General features: G+C 41.5%; 1 protein-coding gene across 3 annotated transcripts in view; it reads left to right on the top strand.

The window, feature by feature from the left end:
* Positions 1-19,019, top strand: part of LOC138978835 (forkhead-associated domain-containing protein 1-like) — a 55,499-nt gene that overhangs the window by 22,728 nt on the left and 13,752 nt on the right. For 2 of the 3 annotated variants that reach the window (XM_070351620.1, XM_070351617.1), the window contains 11 exons: positions 3,350-3,442; positions 5,672-5,758; positions 8,348-8,560; positions 10,153-10,392; positions 11,437-11,635; positions 12,276-12,464; positions 13,072-13,199; positions 15,698-15,721; positions 17,371-17,487; positions 17,925-18,135; positions 18,770-18,893. In XM_070351620.1, the coding sequence (XP_070207721.1) occupies positions 3,350-3,442; positions 5,672-5,758; positions 8,348-8,560; positions 10,153-10,392; positions 11,437-11,635; positions 12,276-12,464; positions 13,072-13,199; positions 15,698-15,721; positions 17,371-17,487; positions 17,925-18,135; positions 18,770-18,893 (1,625 nt within the window). The remainder of the gene's footprint in view (positions 1-3,349; positions 3,443-5,671; positions 5,759-8,347; positions 8,561-10,152; positions 10,393-11,436; positions 11,636-12,275; positions 12,465-13,071; positions 13,200-15,697; positions 15,722-17,370; positions 17,488-17,924; positions 18,136-18,769; positions 18,894-19,019) is intronic. The other variant, XM_070351619.1, reaches the window with a different exon arrangement.

Here is a 19,019-nt window from a genome sequence, read left to right as displayed (position 1 = left end):
GATTCTCTTGTAGGTCAGAATTGAGAATTGCTAAATGTTGCTTGTTTGTACTTTAAAACTGATGTTGTGTTTGTTGAACCCTTTTGCAGTATGAGCTGATGGTTTTTACTAGTGTAAGACATTTTTATCCTTCACTGTGTCATTGTCATCTTTCGCCATTTGCCACCACGTTTAACACTGTGCTAGCCATTTTCACCCAAGTCTTTCCAGTCTGTTTTGAAGAAAAACTTTTTAAAAATATTTTTAGCTGTGGTGTGACCAGGATTTAAAATTAAAGGTACTATACTGCTACTACAATAATTTAAAGTTAAATTGTCAATTTGGGTTATTTTAATAAACTTAAATTCACACACTATTTTTTATTTTTAAATACTTACAGCCTTTTGCACCTTTTATAAAACGTTTACAGTAAGTTGTATTGAGATTTATTAATATGTTTTTACCATTTGTAATTTGACATAATTTATTGTTTTAGATATACATACTCAATTATTACGTTGTGTACATAACTTAATAATGCATCAGATAGAAATAATTTGGTAGTGCATGCATTCTCGACTGGACTGCCTTATTTTTCCCATTGCTAATTCAGTTACAAGGCTCACCGGCCCTGACATGCATATCCTAATCTAATTGCAATAGTAATCTGGATAAAAACTATTCAAACTAAAACTGACACAGATTATACCACTTCCCTCAAACCATAACTAAATTAACTCATTGTCTCCCTGGTACGGATATATCCGTACCCACTCATACGGCTATCTGACCAGGTACGGATATATCCGCTCAGACTGTTAGCTTAAGTCGCTTCCTGTAACGTCCATCTAGAAAGTGTTAACTAGATCTACCCTTGTTGCAGTTACAGTATTTCTCCAGCTGTTGGTTACATTTTTAATATTTTTTTGGATCATTTTAATTGTTATTTGTAACTCAGTAATTTAACATGTCTTAATTTCCCAGAGTTCACTGGGAATTTCTTGCTATCTTTCCTTGCAAAACAGTGGCTGTTTGTTTAGACTGTAATATTTTGCCATTATGATGTAGTACAGTGAAACTTAATTTTGTTTTAACACTTTCTACCCCACCTATGTTGACCAAGTTTTTTTTAGCCGAGACCAGCTGTGCTACAGTAGGTCACTCAGAATTGTAGTAACTGTGTAGTAATTGTGTCAACACGCTGGATTGCAGGCGTTAGATTGACGTTACAGGAAGCGACTGAAGCTAACAGACTGAGCGGATATATCCGTACCTGGTCAGATAGAGCCATATGAGTGGGCACGGGTATATCCGTACCTGGTCAGATAGCCATATGAGTGGGCATGGGTATATCCGTACCTGGTCAGATAGAGCCATATGAGCATGGGTACGAATATATCCGTACCTTGGAGACAATGAGTTAAGACCTGATCTGTTTTATGACTCCTTCTACTTTAAAATACCTCATTTTCTCAGTTTCCTTTCACAGTGTCAGTGTGTCAGTTACCTCTGTTTTAAGCCCCCCCCCCCCCCCCCCCCCACAGCCCCATCTCCCCCCCCCCCCCCCCCCCCCCCCGTATCTTTTTAGGACCGAAAGTTATCAGATTTTTGTTGATTTCTGCAAACAGAGGTACCACTGTGCATCAATTCTAGAGCATGGGAGACAACTCTTGACACAATATGTTGAGCACAATGTTTTTAAGAGCAGATTGATCTGTTTTAAGCTCCCCCCCCCCATTTGATCATAATTGCCTTGCATGCTTTTTTCCTAGCTCAGGCCAGTGCAGTTCTCTCACACCCCTTTCTCAGACTCTTGCTCAGTTTGGAACACATTTCTCTGTTTTGATTGATCTCTACTTGAATCCTTCTTTTTGTGAATGACTTTCATGCACACTTCTTTGGTCTGACTGCATGGCCATGATCAACAGTCTGTAGCTCTGCAGTTCTTTACAGCTCGGTGCTTCGATCTGTTTGTCTATGTGTCTCTGACTCTTTCTGTCTCTCTCTCTTTCTTTCTCTCTCTCTCTCTCTCTCTCTTTCTCTCTCTCTCTCTCTCTCTCAGTCTCTCTCTCTCTCTTTCTCTCTCTCTCTCTCTCTCTGTCTCTGTCTCTCCCTCTCTCTCTCTCTCTCTCCCTCTCTATCTCTCCCTCTCTCTCTCTCTCCCTCTCCCTCTCTATCTCTCCCTCTCTCCCTCTCTCCCTCTCCCTCTCTATCTCTCCCTCTCTCCCTCTCTCTCTCTCCCTCTCTATCTCTCCCTCTCTATCTCTCTCTCTACTCTGTAAAAATGATTCAATGTTTTTGCTTTTGTTCACACCCCTTCACTAGGGGCAATGGCCTATGTGAATAAACCATCCGAATCTCTCTCTCTACTCTCTCTCTCTCTCTGTCTCTTTCTGTCTCTCTTTCTCTCTCTCTCTCTCTCTCTCTCTCTCTCTCTCTCTCTCTCTCTCTCTTTCTCTCTCCCTCTCAGCAGAGGTATTTTCTCTGTCTCTGTCTCTCTCTCTCTCTCTCTCTCTCTCTCTCTTTCTCTCTCCCTCTCAGCAGAGGTATTTTCTCTGTCTCTGTCTCTCTCTCTCTCTCTCTCTCTCTCTCTCTCTCTCTCTTTCTCTCTCCCTCTCAGCAGAGGTATTTTCTCTGTCTCTGTCTCTCTCTCTCTCTCTCTCTCTCTCTCTCTCTCTCTCTCTATCTCTCCCTCTCTATCTCTCCCTCTCTATCTCTCTCTGAGTCTGTCTTTGTCTCTCTGCTTACCCCTCTCTCGTTCTTTCTGAATGTATTCATCTTCTTTCTTTCTGCCATTCAGCAGAGGTATTTTCTTGAGCTCTCTTATTTCTTTCCATCTTTTAAAGTGTATCTTTACCGGAAAAAAGGTCTTGCCTTTGTTTGGCTTCTGTACTTTTATCTGTCATCACAGTGCATTTCTTTGGAGCATATATCTGACTGCACAGTAAATAAATGTCGTTCAACTTTGATTTCAACAATAATTCAAAATGTCATTAATATATGAATGCCTCAGAGTAACATTTTCATTCATTCAGGTCAATGTCTGCTTTTTTCCCTGTATTTTAAGAAATAGTTGTTCTTGCATGCAGAATGCTTGACCGGCACACAGTTTTGCATAAAATTATGCTGCATATAAATTTCTTCTAGCTTTTGAAATAAAAAATGTTTTGGAGTTATTTATGCAACTCACAGGAACTGCATGGATAAAGTCATAATGAACGTTATCAAATATTATTAATATGTCTGTATACATTTTTTTTTTTTACAGTAGTTACATTGACGTTATGGATATTCCTGATCATAAAGATTTTGATTTGGGAACCATTCGCAGCTGACGATGAAATTCATATGTGGATGATTTTGGTTTCAGGATTCCACCATCAGCAAACTGACACGAGAAATAGAAGTACTGAAGAAAGATATGAGAGAGCGTGACAAGCTCCTTGCAAATGCAAACATAAAGGTAAAAATCTGGTGAATGTTAGCGTGTATGAATGCATGACAGTCTATGTTTTGTTGTGCAGTTGAAGATTTTTGTAATGGTGTTTGAACCCCAGCGGGTTAGGGGGAAGAATTTACCCGATGCTCCTCCCCCCCGCGGGTTAGGGGGAAGAATTTACCCGATGCTCCTCCCCCCCGCGGGTTAGGGGGAAGAATTTACCCGATGCTCCCCAGCATGTCGTAAGAGGCGACTAACGGATTCTGTTTCTCCTTTTACCCTTGTTAAGTGTTTCTTGTATAGAATATTGTCAATGTTTGTAAAGATTTTAGTCAAGCAGTATGTAAGAAATGTTAAGTCCTTTGTACTGGAAACTTGCATTCTCCCAGTAAGGTAATATATTGTACTACGTTGCAAGCCCCTGGAGCAATTTTTTTATTAGTGCTTTTGTGAACAAGAAACAACTAACAAGTGGCTCTATCCCATCTCCCCCCCCTTTCCCCGTCGCGATATAACCTTCGTGGTTGAAAACGACGTTAAACACCAAATAAAGAAAGAAAGATGTAATGGTGTTACAGAGAATAGTGCGTTACGTAAAGAAGGGTTTTAAAACTCATCTTTCACCTGGTGTCATAGTGCGTTGTGTTGTTGCAATCTTAGAGCAAACATTCAAAAGAAGAATTCTGTCAATGATTAAACGTTCCAACAACGATATCTTTCTTGTTTTTGATTCTGAATTTTGGAACGCTGGCAGTCTTTTTATTTTTGGATTTCTTAGAGCAAACAGGCATTACAGTTGAAGTTCTGCCTTGCCAGCTTTTTTTTTTTTGTATCTTGTTTTGTGACATTGTGTGCTTATAAAATTATTAACAAGTCGCGTAAGGCAAAATAACAACATTTAGTCAAGCTGTCGAACTCACAGAATGAAACTGAACGCACTGCATTTTTTCACCAAGACCGCATACTCGTAGTTTCGTCAGTCCACCGCTCGTGGCAAAGGCAGTGAAATCGACAAGCCAGAATAGTGCGGTAATGGTCGCGCTGAGTAGGATAACACGCTTTTCTGTATCTCTATTCTTTTTAGCGTACTGAGTTTGTTTTTAATCCAAACATATCATATTTATATGTTTTTGGAATCAGGGACCGACAAGGAATAAGATGAAATTGTTTCTAAATCGAATTCGGACAATTAATTTTAATCATAATTTTTATATTTTTAATTTTCAGAGCTTGTTTGTAATCCAAATAGAACATATTTATATGTTTTTGGAATCAGAAAATGATGAAGAATAAGAAAAACGTAATTTTGGATCGTTTTATAAAAATAAATGTTTAACTACAATTTTCAGATTTTTAATGACCAAAGTCATTAATTAATTTTTAAGCCTCCAAGTTGAAATGCAATACCAAAGTCCGGCCTTCGTCGAAGATTGCTTGGCCAAAATTTCAATCAATTTTATTAAAAAATGAGGGTGTGACAGTGCCGCCTCAACTTTTACAAAATGCCGGATATGTCGTCATCAAAGACATTATTCAAAAAAATGAAAAAGTAATCTGAGGATATCATACCCAGGAACTCTCATGAAAAATTTCATAAAGATCGGTCCAGTAGTTTAGTCTGAATCGCTCTACACACACACACACACACACACACACACAGACACACACACACTCACACACACACACACACACACACACACACACACACACACGCTGATGGGGTCTATGTCGACCAAAAGAGTGGGATTCCCTGTAGGTGGAGTTCCTGGAGGGGGATTCCCTGTATACAGGGAATACCACATGATTTAGTTCCTGTAGCGTGTCGCTGATATCGCTGATAGTCACGTGATGCTTGGCGACGTGACATCGGTAGAATTTGATGTTTTTCAATCTTTTTTGATATTTCTTAGAAATTCGAGTATGGTTTGCAAGTTTTATTGAAAAACTCCACCCTGTGGGATTCCCTGTATACAGGGAATCCCCCTCCAGGAACTCCACCTGCAGGGAATCCCACTCTTTTGGTCGACATAGACCCCATCAGCCACAGACACACACACTCACTCACATACACCACAACCCTCGTCTCGATTCCTCCTCTATGTTAAAACATTTAGTCAAAACTTGACTAAATGTAAAAAAAAGGAGGGGGGGGGGGGGGGGGTCGGTGTTCTACTGTATTTGTACCTATCATCACCAGAAGAGAAATGAGTACTCAGTCATAAAGCTAATTCAGCTGTCTAACTTTGTTTCTAGGTCAACAAGATCCGTGAAGCGTCCAGCACAAGCAAGGTGGCTGAGGAAAGAGACGCCAGAGAAAAGGAACTGATCAGCCTGCGACAGGTATGGGAAGGGAATTTTGTTCAAGTGTTCTTTAGCATACTTACCCTTTCAAATTGCGGTGGCCTTTTATTAAATTGATTGTATGCAGCATTGTTATCTGTACTTATCTGAATAAATTGTTTGAATCACATTTGTAAAAAAAACATACAGGATGAAGCGTTTACAACAGTTCTTATACTTTTTCCCGTATGCAGTGCTTCAAAGAAGCGGAGAGCAAGATCTCCGAAGAGTTAAACTTGCTGACGACTGAAAGAAAACATAGATCCCTGTCAAACTTGATGTAGTGTTCTTAACTTTCAAACACCTGCATTTCTGCCCCCTTCCTTGTGTGCATTGCTTCAAGTCAAGAGCAGAGAGTTAAAAACGTATTACTCCCTGTCACACATGGTGAAGCACTTATAACTTTTCTTGAAGGCTGTCCTGAACTGGGCGAAGTCGACTACGTGCAGTATACTTCGCGAATCTGAGTTTTTGGTGAAAAGATTTTGCGAAGTCGACTACGTGCAGTATACTTCGCGAATGTGAGTTTTTGGTGAAAAGATTTTGCGAAGTCGACTACGTGCAGTATACTTCGCGAATGTGAGTTTTTGGTGAAAAGATTTTGCGAAGTCGACTACGTGCAGTATACTTTGTGAATCTGAGTTTTTGGTGAAAAGATTTTGCGAAGTCGACTACGTGCAGTATACTTTGTGAATCTGAGTTTTTGGTGAAAAGATTTTGCGAAGTCAACTACGTGCAGTATACTTCGCGAATGTGAGTTTTTGGTGAAAAGATTTTGCGAAGTCGACTACGTGCAGTATACTTCGCGAATGTGAGTTTTTCGTGAAAAGATTTTGCGAAGTCGACTACGTGCAGTATACTTCGCGAATGTGAGTTTTTGGTGAAAAGATTTTGCGAAGTTGACTACGTGCAGTATACTTCGCAAATCTGAGTTTTTGGTGAAAAGATTTTGCGAAGTCAACTACGTGCAGTATACTTCGCGAATGTGAGTTTTTGGTGAAAAGATTTTGCGAAGTCGACTACGTGCAGTATACTTCGCGAATCTGAGTTTTTGGTGAAAAGATTTTGCGAAGTCAACTACGTGCAGTATACTTCGCGAATGTGAGTTTTTGGTGAAAAGATTTTGCGAAGTTGACTACGTGCAGTATACTTCGCAAATCTGAGTTTTTGGTGAAAAGATTTTGCGAAGTCAACTACGTGCAGTATACTTCGCGAATGTGAGTTTTTGGTGAAAAGATTTTGCGAAGTCGACTACGTGCAGTATACTTCGCGAATCTGAGTTTTTGGTGAAAAGATTTTGCGAAGTCGACTTCGGGCTTAACTACCGTATTTTCCGGGTTACAAGGCGCTACAGCGCATAAGGTGCACGCACCCCCTTCTTTTAAAAGAAATTGTAATCCAGTCACCCATCGGGCGCAGGGGGCCGATAGGGCGCACCAAAATTGAAAAAGTATACCGGTAACAAACGGTCGAAGAATGAAAATAAGCCGCACATCAAAGGAAGAATACAGAGTGGAAATATGTGTGCTCTGTGTGTGCGGCGAGATCAAAGGCAGGTCCATTGTGATAGCTGGGTTGCCTTGTTTATAGACACTGACCTTCTTCCCAGGGGTCAATGACCCAGTTTTAGTTATGAGAGGTGGTTCCCCTGTCATATCTGAGAGAGGAAACACTTCCTGCACCGGGGTCAGTGACCGAGTTTAACCTATGGGGCAGTCTCTTTGATGTCTTGAGAGGAAACTTGGCCAGGGTGGTACCTAATAGCTGTAACATGCATTATCACAAGTTGTTTGACTGGTACTCAGGCAGTCTCTTTGATATTTTTCGTATTTCATACACGGATTAGGCGCTTCGTTATACAAGGCGCAGGGGTCAAACTGGAGGAAAAAAGTCGCGCCTTATGACTCGGAAAATACGGTAAATGTTTCTCTTCCCTTTCTCCATGTGACAGCTGTTCAAGGGGGCGGAGAGCAAGATCTCGGAGCAGTTCAACGTGCTGACGTCTGTAAGAAAACATACGTCCCTGTCAAACTTGATGTAGTGTTCATAACTTTCTCTTCCCTTTCTCCATGAGACAGCGATTCTAGGGGGTGGAGAGCAAGATCTCGGAGCAGTTCAACGTGCTGACGTCTGTAAGAAAACATACATGATGCAATTTTTACATTTTTTCTTATACTTTTCTTGTGTGCAGTGCTTTAAGGACCGCCCTGATATAGCCCTTCGTGGTCGGCTGGGCGTTAAGCAAACAAACAAACAAAAAAGTGCTTTAAGGAAGTGGAAAGCAAGGTCATTCATGGTAAAGTACTTGTAACTTCCCTTTAATAAACGTTTCTCTTCCATTTCTCCATGTGACAGCGGTTCAAGGGAGCGGAGACCATTAGATCTCGGAGCAGTTCAACGTGTTGACATCTGTAAGAAAACAAACATCCCTGTCAAACTTGATGTAGTTTTTTTGTTTGTTTCGTTCATGGGCTGACACTCCAAAGGTGTATGATCGTTTTTACCCCACCATTTAGGCAGCCATAAGCCACTTTTGGGGGAACTTGATGTAGTGTTCATAACTTTCTCTTCCCTTTCTCCATGAGACAGCGGTTCAAGGGGGCGGAGAGCAAGATCTCAGAGCAGTTCAACGTGCTGACGTCGCTGAGAGACGAGGTGGAGACCATGAAGAACTCGCTGCTGGAGGAGAAGGATGCCAGGCGCAAGCTGCAGGCCGAGGCCGACTCCAGCCGATCTCAGTTCCTCGACATCCAGAGAGCGGAGCGCGTCGTACGCGTCGACCTTGAACAGGCCCAGAGAAGTGTAAGCAGAAATGTTGTGTTGATCATGTGTGACAGGGAGACTACTGCGTCACCCTTCACAGCAGACTCTGCAGAGTTGTCTGCCAGCCTTAACGGCTTGAGCGTGGGTTATGGAAAGTAGCTCAACGTTTCTTGTACGTCAGTGGCCAGTTAGACAAATGTCAATTGTAGAGTTTGGTTTGTGATGGGGTCTGGCGGCTGCTGACTCTTCTTGTATGCTTTTGGGAACCTTTGCGTACCCATTGCTGATTTTGTAGGGCTAAGAAATTAGCTCTAAAATTTCAAACCTGGTTGACTGGCTTTGCCTCCAAAGGTATAATCCTTGTGCTTTGGGCACTCAATTAGCCATGAATAGTTTTACATTCAGTGTAAGTTTGACAGTAAGTGGCAGATAGCTCAGTCGATAGCAGCGCTGCTTTGAGACCATGCGTCCCTATCGGCATGGGTTCGACTCCCACATTCGGCGAGGGATTTATTTCTCAGAGACAACTTTGTGAAGACTCTGCTCTGTATCCCAACATCCATGTGTTCATGCATGCACACGTTAGATATCCTGAGTTCACAGTGAAATTCTCGGGCTTTGAAACATGAATACACGCATGTAGGGGGAAACAAATGGGTAGCACCGTATTGTAGGGGCGGGGATGTAGCTCAGTCGGTAGCGCGCTGGATTTGTATCCAGTTGGCCGCTGTCAGCGTGAGTTCGTCCCCACGTTCGGCGAGAGATTTATTTCTCAGAGTCAACTTTGTGTGCAGACTCTCCTCGGTGTCCGAACACCCCCGTGTGTACACACAAGCACAAGACCAAGTGCGCACGAAAAAGATCCTGTAATCCATGTCAGAGTTCGGTGGGTTATAGAAACACGAAAATACCCAGCATGCTTCCTCCGAAAACGGCGTATGGCTGCCTAAATGGCGGGGTAAAAAACGGTCATACACGTAAAATTCCACTCGTGCAAAAAAACACACGAGTGTACGTGGGAGTTTCAGCCCACGAACGCATAAGAAGAAGAAGAAGAAGTATGGGTGCTTGCTTTCCCAAGTGATAAAGCAACCAAAATGTCCATGAGGATAACCTCACAGGACGATATGATACCAATACCAATACCATAGTATTTCCCCCCAAGAGCAGAGCATGTCATGAAAAAAAAGAAAAAAAAAAGAGTTTTGTAAAAAGATGGACATGACATCAGCAAAGATTCTGTAAAAGTTTAATTTATAAAATGTTTGCTGCATTTACAATAAAAAGCGGAAAGCATAGGTTACCGTGGTTACTGTGGTTACTGTGGTTACTGTGGTTACTGTGGTTACTGTGGTTACCGTGGTTACCGTGGTTACCGTGGTTACCGTGGTTACCGTGGTTACCGTGGTTACCGTGGTTACTGTGGTTACTGTGGTTACCGTGGTTACTGTGGTTACTGTGGTTACCGTGGTTACCGTGGTTACTGTGGTTACCGTGGTTACTGTGGTTACTGTGGTTACTGTGGTTACTGTGGTTACTGTGGTTCGGGCTGTAATTATAAGCTGTCATTATTATTATTATCATTATCATTATTAATGTTCCGTCCTAATGATTGCTCTCTTTTTTCTCAGCTGGAGCGGTTCAGGAACCGAATTGTGCAGACTGTCTTCGCCACCCCTGGCGTCAAGGCTCCAGAAAAGGAGATCAACGACGATGAACTTGTTGAAGAACTGAAGAAGCTGCTCGAGGAAAGGACAGAGCTGGCGGGTAAAATCAAGAGTCTGGAGAGCGACGTCAAAGATGCGGCCAGCGGCACGGAGAAACTGAAAGACGAGGGGGAGAAACTGAGAGAGGCTCTGCAAGAGAGTGTGGTGCGTTTTGATAAATCTTGTTCGTGTTTTCTTTTGGTGTTTTAAAATATTTGTTTATTTTATGACAAAACAAGACAATCACAGGTACGTCGCCCCAATAGTCTGTATAGTGGACTCACACAGACAATGAAATAAAGCAAAAACGTATCTCAGATAAAACTGAGGGAGGCTCTGCAAGAGAGTGTGATGCATATTGATTGATCTTGTTTGGGCTTTATTTTTCTTTTTTTCTTTCTTAAAAAAAACAAGACATTCACAAGTATGTCGAACCAATAGTCTGTATAATGGACACACAGAAAATGAAATGAAATAAATACTTGTCTCGGAAAGCGTTGGTTACTTTGTAAATGTCTTGTTATTTTAAAAATTGAAACATTTCATTTTTTTTACAAAACAAGACATTCACAAGTATACATCAACCAAATGTTCTGTATAGTGGACTGTGCACACCGACAATGAAATGAAATGAAAACTTATCTCAGCTAGATAGAAAGCGTTCGTTACTTGTGAATGTCTTGTTATGTTAAAAATTAAAACGTTTTAGTACCTTACCATTCTTGTTTTTGGATTCATGACTTTGAAACGTTAGGATTATATTTGTTTTTGGATTTTGTGTTTTTTTGTTTGGTTTATTTGAATGTTTCTCCCTTTCTCTCCTCCTTTGTAGCTGTCTCTCATGTGTTTTTGTTCTTGTTGTCAGTTCTTTCTTCCATCCTTCACAAAGAGATTATTGGAACATTTCATTCAGGATTTAAAAAAAAAAGAATATTTTGTTTCCATCTGAATTAAACATTCCAATAATTTAATCTTTCTGGTTTTTTTTTAATTCTTGATTTGGAATTTCAGCAGTCTGTCTGTTTCACGATTAATGCTTCTTCTTCTTCGTTCATGGGGTGACACTCCAATGGCTTAAATACGTGCTCGACAGTTTTTACCCTGCCATTTAAGCAGCAATATACCGCATTCAGGGGATGCTTGCTTGGTATTTTCGTGTTTTTGTAGACAATACGTTAATTAATTAACGTATTTCTCTTTTCTTCTCAGGATCGGCTGAAAGAGAGCGGCAGGCTGAGCACATCCCTGAAACAGGAGCTGAGCGTGGTACAGTCACTGTCATCTGACAGCGCGTTGCTATGGATACGGGACATGATTGCTGACGTCTTTTCTGCGGACTTGGAATGGCAGAACGGCATTGATGCTGCCTTGCTCAAGTGTGGCGTCAACAGCAAGTTGTCCACAGAAGGTAGTGTGAAAGGAGAAGCTTGCATGGGTGTTCATTTTTTTGTGCTTTAAGAAAAATTGTTTGAGAGCGTTCAGTCTGAAAAAAACAAAAAAATCGAAGTAATCGATCGAGACATAAATGTTATTTGTATTTTTGACCAAAATATGACACTTTACACAGATTGAGACAGTCACTGTTCTCCTCATCCTCTGGCACTGTCTCGGAGAATTTTAACTCTGTCTCCATCTGTGTAAAATGTCATATTTTGGTCAAAAACACAAACAACCTATAGTATTTTACAGTGTGTCTTTTTTTTTTTCATTTGAAAAATACTGAGAACAGTTTCAGCTGACATTGAGTCCACTATTTCCTTTAGGATAACCACTTTAGGCTAAATTATTGTTGATTCTAAATGTGGACTTCACCAAGGGATGATTGATTAACTCATTGTCTCCCAGGTACGGATATATCCGTACACACAGTCACTTCAGTCGCTTCCTGTAACGTGGATCTAACGCCTGCATTTCAGCGAGTTGATACACAGTTGCTACACAGTTACTACAATTCAGAGTGACCAGCTGGTCTTGGCTAAAAGAAACTTGGTCAACATAGGTGGAGTAGAAAGTGTTAAAAACAACTGTTTCCTCTGCTGTCTCGACAGCACCTGGCAACCACATTGAGCGGCTCTACGTGAAGTGGGAGTCTGCTCTGAGCGAAGAGAAGCGACTGCAGGCTCAGATCGCTGAGCTGGAGTCGTACCACCTGCAGGAACTCAAGATGAGGCTGGACGCCCAGAACAAAGAGCTGCAGGAGAAGATGCTGGATGCTGTGGAGACTGCAAGGCTGGAGGGTGAGTGTGGGTTTGTGTGTGTGTGTGTAGGGGGGGGGGAGTCAGAGAGAGAGAGAGGCTGGACGCCCAGCACAAGGAGATGCAGGAGAAAATGCTGGATGCTGTGGAGACTGCCTGACTGGAGGGTGAGTGTGTGTTTGTGTGTGTGGGGGGGGGGGGAGGAGTCAGAGAGGAAGGGGGGAGGTGTCAGAGAGAGAGAGAGAGAGAGAGAGAGAGAGAGAGAGAGAGAGAGAGAGAGGCTGGATGCCCAGCACAAAGAGATGCAGGAGAAAATGCTGGATGCTGTGGGTGTAGCAAGGCTGGAGGGTGAGTGTGTGGGGAAGGGGGGGGGGGTCAGAGAGAGGCCGGAGGTTGAGCGTGTGTATGTGTGTGTGTGTGTACAACATTGTGACACCACTGATCCAAATGTTGGGGGTGGGCATTTACTAGGTACTATATCAAATGCACAGAGTCTGACTCAAAGTAGGGGGTGGGTGTTTACTGGATACTGGTTACTTACAATGTAGTTGATGGTAGAAGTGGGGTGGGAGGGGGTGTCAGAGTGCACTCAGAGTGCATTCTCTGTTCAACTAACTTGAAATGTCATTATTTGTTGGTTGTGTTTCAGGAGAGGAGAAAGTGAACAGGGCCATAGACGGAATCAAGGCCTTGGAAGAGGAGAAGCTACAGAACGCTGTGTCTGAAGAGAAACGACGTGTTCAGGAGCTGGAGACCAACATTGACCAGCTGAGACTGGTATGCGTTTTTTTCTCTGACACTTCTTCTTTTTTAGCTCTCTCTGTTAATTCTTCTCAATGTGACCATTATTCCTCTGGTGGGTAAAGTTGAACTTGAGCGTTGTAAATTCATAGCTCACAATCCAGTAGCATTATTGACTTATTTTTTGTATACATGTCCCTTTAATTTAATCAAACCAAAGAATTAGGGCAGCACCAAGCCTACAGCCCACTTTGTCAACATCATGGGCCAACAAATTTAGACACAACCATCATCGAACGCTGAAGAAGAAGAAAACAAAGAATATTTGTTGTGAAATTAATTGACGGAGTGAGCTCCCAATTTAAGCATAATTAATTAATTTAGTTATTTGATCGACACAAATGAAGAAAAAATGCATACATGGTATCGACAGAGTTGCCTACCTTTCTTAAAAAACATGGCTTTGCCGATGGTTTCTTCCTAAAACCCATGTAAATGAGAGATATCTGTACAGTTCATTCCGTAAATTCAAAGGTATCTTAAATGACTTGTTATGCTTACAAGAGCAGGTTTTGCAAAATCGGCGTCTTAAACTGCAGTGGATTGTGAGCTATGAACTTACAAATCTAAAGCTCAACATTATACCCTCTGGTGCTTAGTCTGCCATCTGAATGAGGAGAAAGGCTAATTCTGTTTTTCAAATTCAGGTTTCCTTTTTTTCAAGAAACAATCAACAATGGGAAGAAAGTTTGATATTCTTTTATTCATTTGTTCGACCTGTCAAACCTTTCTCTGTATGTCTTTTTTTACATTTAGTCAAGTTTTGACTAAATGTTTTAACGTAGAGGGGGGAATCGAGACGAGGGTCGTGGTGTATGTGCGTGTGTCTGTCTGTGTGTGTGTGTGTGTGTAGAGCGATTCAGACTAAACTACTGGACCGATCTTTATGAAATTTGACATGAGAGTTCCTGGGTATGAAATCCCCGAACGTTTTTTTCATTTTTTTGATAAATGTCTTTGATGACGTCATATGCGGCTTTTCGTGAAAGTTGAGGCGGCACTGTCACGCCCTCATTTTTCAACCAAATTGGTTGAAATTTTGGTCAAGTAATCTTCGACGAAGCCCGGACTTCGGTATTGCATTTCAGCTTGGTGGCTTAAAAATTAATTAATGACTTTGGTCATTAAAAATCTGAAAATTGTAAAAAAAAATAAAAATTTATAAAACGATCCAAATTTACGTTCATCTTATTCTCCATCATTTTCTGATTTCAAAAACATATAAATATGTTATATTTGGATTAAAAACAAGCTCTGAAAATTAAATATATAAAAATTATTATCAAAATTAAATTGTCGAAATCAATTTAAAAACACTTTCATCTTATTCCTTGTCGGTTCCTGATTCCAAAAACATATAGATATGATATGTTTGGATTAAAAACACGCTCAGAAAGTTAAAACAAAGAGAGGTACAGAAAAGCGTGCTATCCTTCTTAGCGCAACTACTACCCTGCTCTTCTTGTCAATTTCACTGCCTTTGCCATGAGCGGTGGACTGACGATGCTACGAGTATACGGTCTTGCTGAAAAATGGCATTGCGTTCAGTTTCATTCTGTGTGTTCGACAGCTACTTGACTAAATGTTGTATTTTCGCCTTACGCGACTTGTGATTATATTTGCGATTTTTGTGTGTACGCCATGTATGCAGATTGTGTAGGTATATTAGTATTCATGTGTGAGTGTATGTGTATGTGTGTGTGTTTGTATGTATGTGTGTGTGCCTGTCTGTATGCGTGTGTGTGTGTGTGTGTGTGTGTGTGTGTGTGTGTGTGTGTGTGTGTGTGTGTGTGTGTGTGTGTGTGAATGTGTATCTGTGTGTCTGTGTGTATCTGTGCATGTGTGTGGTGATAGCATGTGTGTGTGTATGCGCACGCGTATGTGCGCGCGCACGCGTGTGTTTGTTTGTGACTGCATGGATTTAAACGATGAATTTGCTTTTGTACTCCTGTTCTTTTTGTGTCTTAATGCTTGTATTTTGGTTTTGTACATGTGTATAATGATGTCATTGTAAAGCGCTTGGAGCTTTTAGGTAAGCGCTCTATAAGTTTCCATTATTATTATTATTATTATTATTATCTATTGTTTGTTCACCTCAGAGGTTTGCGAGTGAAAGATCTGTGACTATTTTCCTTGTGTTTAAAGTTAAATGTTCCGTGAAAACTCTTTCTTGTTCTTAGTCTCTATATATACTTCCTTGTATTTGAGCTGCGAGAAAATTCAACAGGACAAATGAATGTTAGTTTTTTTTTATCCTTCCTTTCATTTCATGATTGTTTTACAGATTAATTATTGATGTCTTGAAAACTGTTTTGCTGTTTGATATTGCATTGTGATAAGTTAAGTGCTCATGGATTGTGTAAAAGTGGACGAAAACTTGATTTAAATGGGATCTGCATGATTAATGTGGGTAATGCTTGTCTTGCTGTTTGTTTTCAATCACCAAGTCTTTCTGTTCTTTTGTTTCTTAAAAGGAAAACGCAGCCTTGATAGCATCGGTAACAAAGCCATCATTTTATTTTAATTTTTATTTTGTCAGTCAAAAGAGTGTAGATAATAGAGCATTTTGTGAAGCAATTTCGTTTTTTGAAAAAAATGTGTTGGGCCTGGTTGCATTAACAGTGAACAGACCAGTCTAACATTTAGAAAGCAATCAAGTTCTTGCAGCTTTTACAGGATTTTGTTTGTGGTACTAGGATTTCCTTGCAATATTTAGAGAGAAGACTTTGACTGAATAAGTGGTTGATTGTGTAATGTGTGGTTGCATGTGTGCGTCACACATGCGTAATATATTAGTTGAAGTGGGAGGAGTAGAAATGTAGAGCTTGTGTAGCCAGGATCAAACGCAGAGCTCATGACCATTTCACTTTTGGGCTTGAAGGGGGGGGGGGGGGGGGGGGGGGGGGGGGGGGGGGTGGGGGGGGGGAGAGAAGGGATGTTAACTATTTTGTAGACAGTTACAGCTTGATTTAATTAACCTAGTAGTATTTCTGTTGTGAAAAGTGACACCTGAAGTTTCTGACAGCAGACTAGTTTTCTTTTATACGTAGTTTAGCAGTTAATGAACTGTTTTTTGGGGGTTTATATTTTCATTTTTATTTTATTTTGATGGCATAATGATGCACGGGGAAAGATAATTAGTCTAAAGAATCCTTCTGATAATAATTATGTCTGTTTTGAAATTGTGAAGCAGTGGTTTTACTCCCTTGTCAGACCACCAAAAATCTGACACTATTAGGTTTTTAGAAGATACAGTCGTCAAATGGAGCATTATACCTTCTTTTCTTTCTTTATTTGGTGTTTAACGTCGTTTTCAACCACGAAGGTTATATCGCGACGGGGAAAGGGGGGGAGATGGGATAGAGCCACTTGTTAATTGTTTCTTGTTCACAAAAGCACTAATCAAAAAATTGCTTCAGGGGCTTGCAACGTAGTACAATATATGACCTTACTGGGAGAATGCAAGTTTCCAGTACAAAGGACTTAACATTTCTTACATACTGCTTGACTAAAATCTTTACAAACATTGACTATATTCTATACAAGAAACACTTAACAAGGGTAAAAGGAGAAACAGAATCCGTTAGTCGCCTCTTATGACATGCTGGGGAGCATCGGGTATAAATTCTTCCCCCTAACCCGCGGGGGGGGGGGGGGGGGGGGTGCATTATACCTATCGAATTGTTAAGAATAGCAATTTTAAAAAGGGAGCAATGATAGGAAAAAAAGAATTAATTTGATTGATTTTGAAGTTTTAAGAAAGTTTAATTTGCTAATGGATAAATCAGTGGACAGAGAAATTAGGCTTGTGAAAGAATATTTCATGTGTTGTTAGTGTGAGTTATGTGTGATCTGTGTTGTGTGTGAGTGTGTGTGTTTTACTATGAATGTGTGTGTGTATGCGCACAGTGTTTGTGTATGGATTTGAGAGTGTATATGACTGTGTGTGTCTCTGTTAATGTGTTCCACTGTAGATGTGTGTGTGCATATGTGTCACAGTGTGTGCGTGCGTATGTGTCAGTGTGTGTGTGTGTGTCATAAGAGAGAACAATTTGAGACGTGTATGTGTGTTTGTGTACCCTTGTGCATTACCTATGTGAAGATCAACACCCAGGGAACACTGCAACATTTGAATCTGTTATTTCAGTCGCTGATGCAGCGTCAAGACGAGGACAAGGCCAAGCTGGAGCAAGCGTCAGAGTTGGTGTCCCAGGTAGAGCAGTACAAGCAGATGGAGATGGAACTCAAGGACTCCCTCGCCAAGGTAATTAATTCAGAGATGACTTCAACGCTTCACAACCTTTTTTTCTTCTTTTTGTTTGAACACAGAAAAGTTTGGAAGTAGAAAAGCAAAATAGAGATCTGATGTGACTGCTCTGCCCTTTATTTGATTGGTTCTGGTTTGCGAGTCGTAAAGTGTGAATCGTTAATCTGTAGTTCTTCTTTCTGTTCTATCATTCGTTTTCTTCTTTTTTCCAATATTTGTGCCTGAGAAAGACCCTAGTGGTCGAAAGGTCGTATTGTTTTATTCACGTTGTCATGGTTAAACACGTACGTGAGTACAGTATCTTTTGCTCTTCTTGTTGCATAGTCATGCCGCCGATATTTAAACACCTTACGTCCCCTTGTTTGTGACATCTTATCGTGTTTACATTTCGCTGTGAAGAATCTTATGTCTTGTGTTGCGCTGGTGACTTTTAGCTGGAGGAGAGGATGAGGACAGAAGTGACCCAACTGTCCGAGGAGAAAGACGAGCTGAAGACAAAGATGGAGGAGAACGTAGAGTCCTACAAGGAGCAGGTGCGACAACACTCTGTCACCATCTGCTCCATGGAGGAGCGGCTCGCCAAGCTGACCAAGCGAAACAAGGACTACCACGACGAGATGTCTTCCCTCAAGAAGAGCAACTCTGGTCAGTGTGTGTGTGTGTGTGTGTGTGTGGGGGGTCTGTGTGTGGGGGGGGTCTGTGTGTGTGTGGGGGGTCTGTGTGTGTGGGGGGGTGTGTGGGGGGTTTGTGTGTGTGTGTGTGGGGGGGGGTCTGTGTGTGTGGGGGGTTTGTGTGTGTGTGTGTGTGTGTGGGGGTCTGTGTGTGTGTGGGGGGGGGTCTGTGTGTGTGTGGGGGGGGGGGTCTGTGTGTGTGTGTAGCCAAGCTGACCAAGCGAAACAAAGACTATCACGACGAGATCTCTTCTCTCAAGAAGAGCAATGCTGGTCAGTGACGGGGGAGTTCGGTGGTGCGGTGGGGGTATTGGGGGTGGGGGGCATATGTTGGAGGGCTGGTGGTATGTGTATGTGTGTGTTTGTTTGTGTGTTTGTCTCTGTGATGTGTGTGTGTTAGTGTCTGTATCGGAGTCTGTACTGAGTTGAGTCTGTGTGTATGTGTCTGTCAGTGTGTGTCTGACTGTGTGGGACTGTGTGTGAGTCATTGACAGCGGGAGGTGTAGACTAGTGGTTTTGGGTTGCCATTGTACAGTGCCTTTGAAAAATGTCTATTGTCTTAGTATATAAAGTTTTTATAATTGATAGATTGATTGTTTTGTGACCAGGGCTGAAAGCTGAGCTGGACAAACGCATCGTACAGAAGCCAGCGGTACCGCCCAAACCCAAGGTCATCCTGCAGCGACCTACAGAGGAGATCAACGCCCTTGAACATGTTGTGTCACTTCTCAGGTCAGCTCTTGAAAAGAACTAGATAATGTCTTTATTCTTTTAGGGATTTTTTGTGTCATTCAATGGAAGGTCATAAGGCTAAGGATAAGATTGACATAGTCCTGTGAGGTTACCCTCATGGAATTA

The sequence above is a fragment of the Littorina saxatilis genome, linkage group LG10 (assembly GCF_037325665.1).
Source record: "Littorina saxatilis isolate snail1 linkage group LG10, US_GU_Lsax_2.0, whole genome shotgun sequence".
NCBI classification, from domain to species: Eukaryota; Metazoa; Mollusca; class Gastropoda; order Littorinimorpha; family Littorinidae; genus Littorina; species Littorina saxatilis.
Note: the sequence above shows the minus strand (reverse complement) of the source record. Positions and strands in the feature narration are given on the sequence as shown.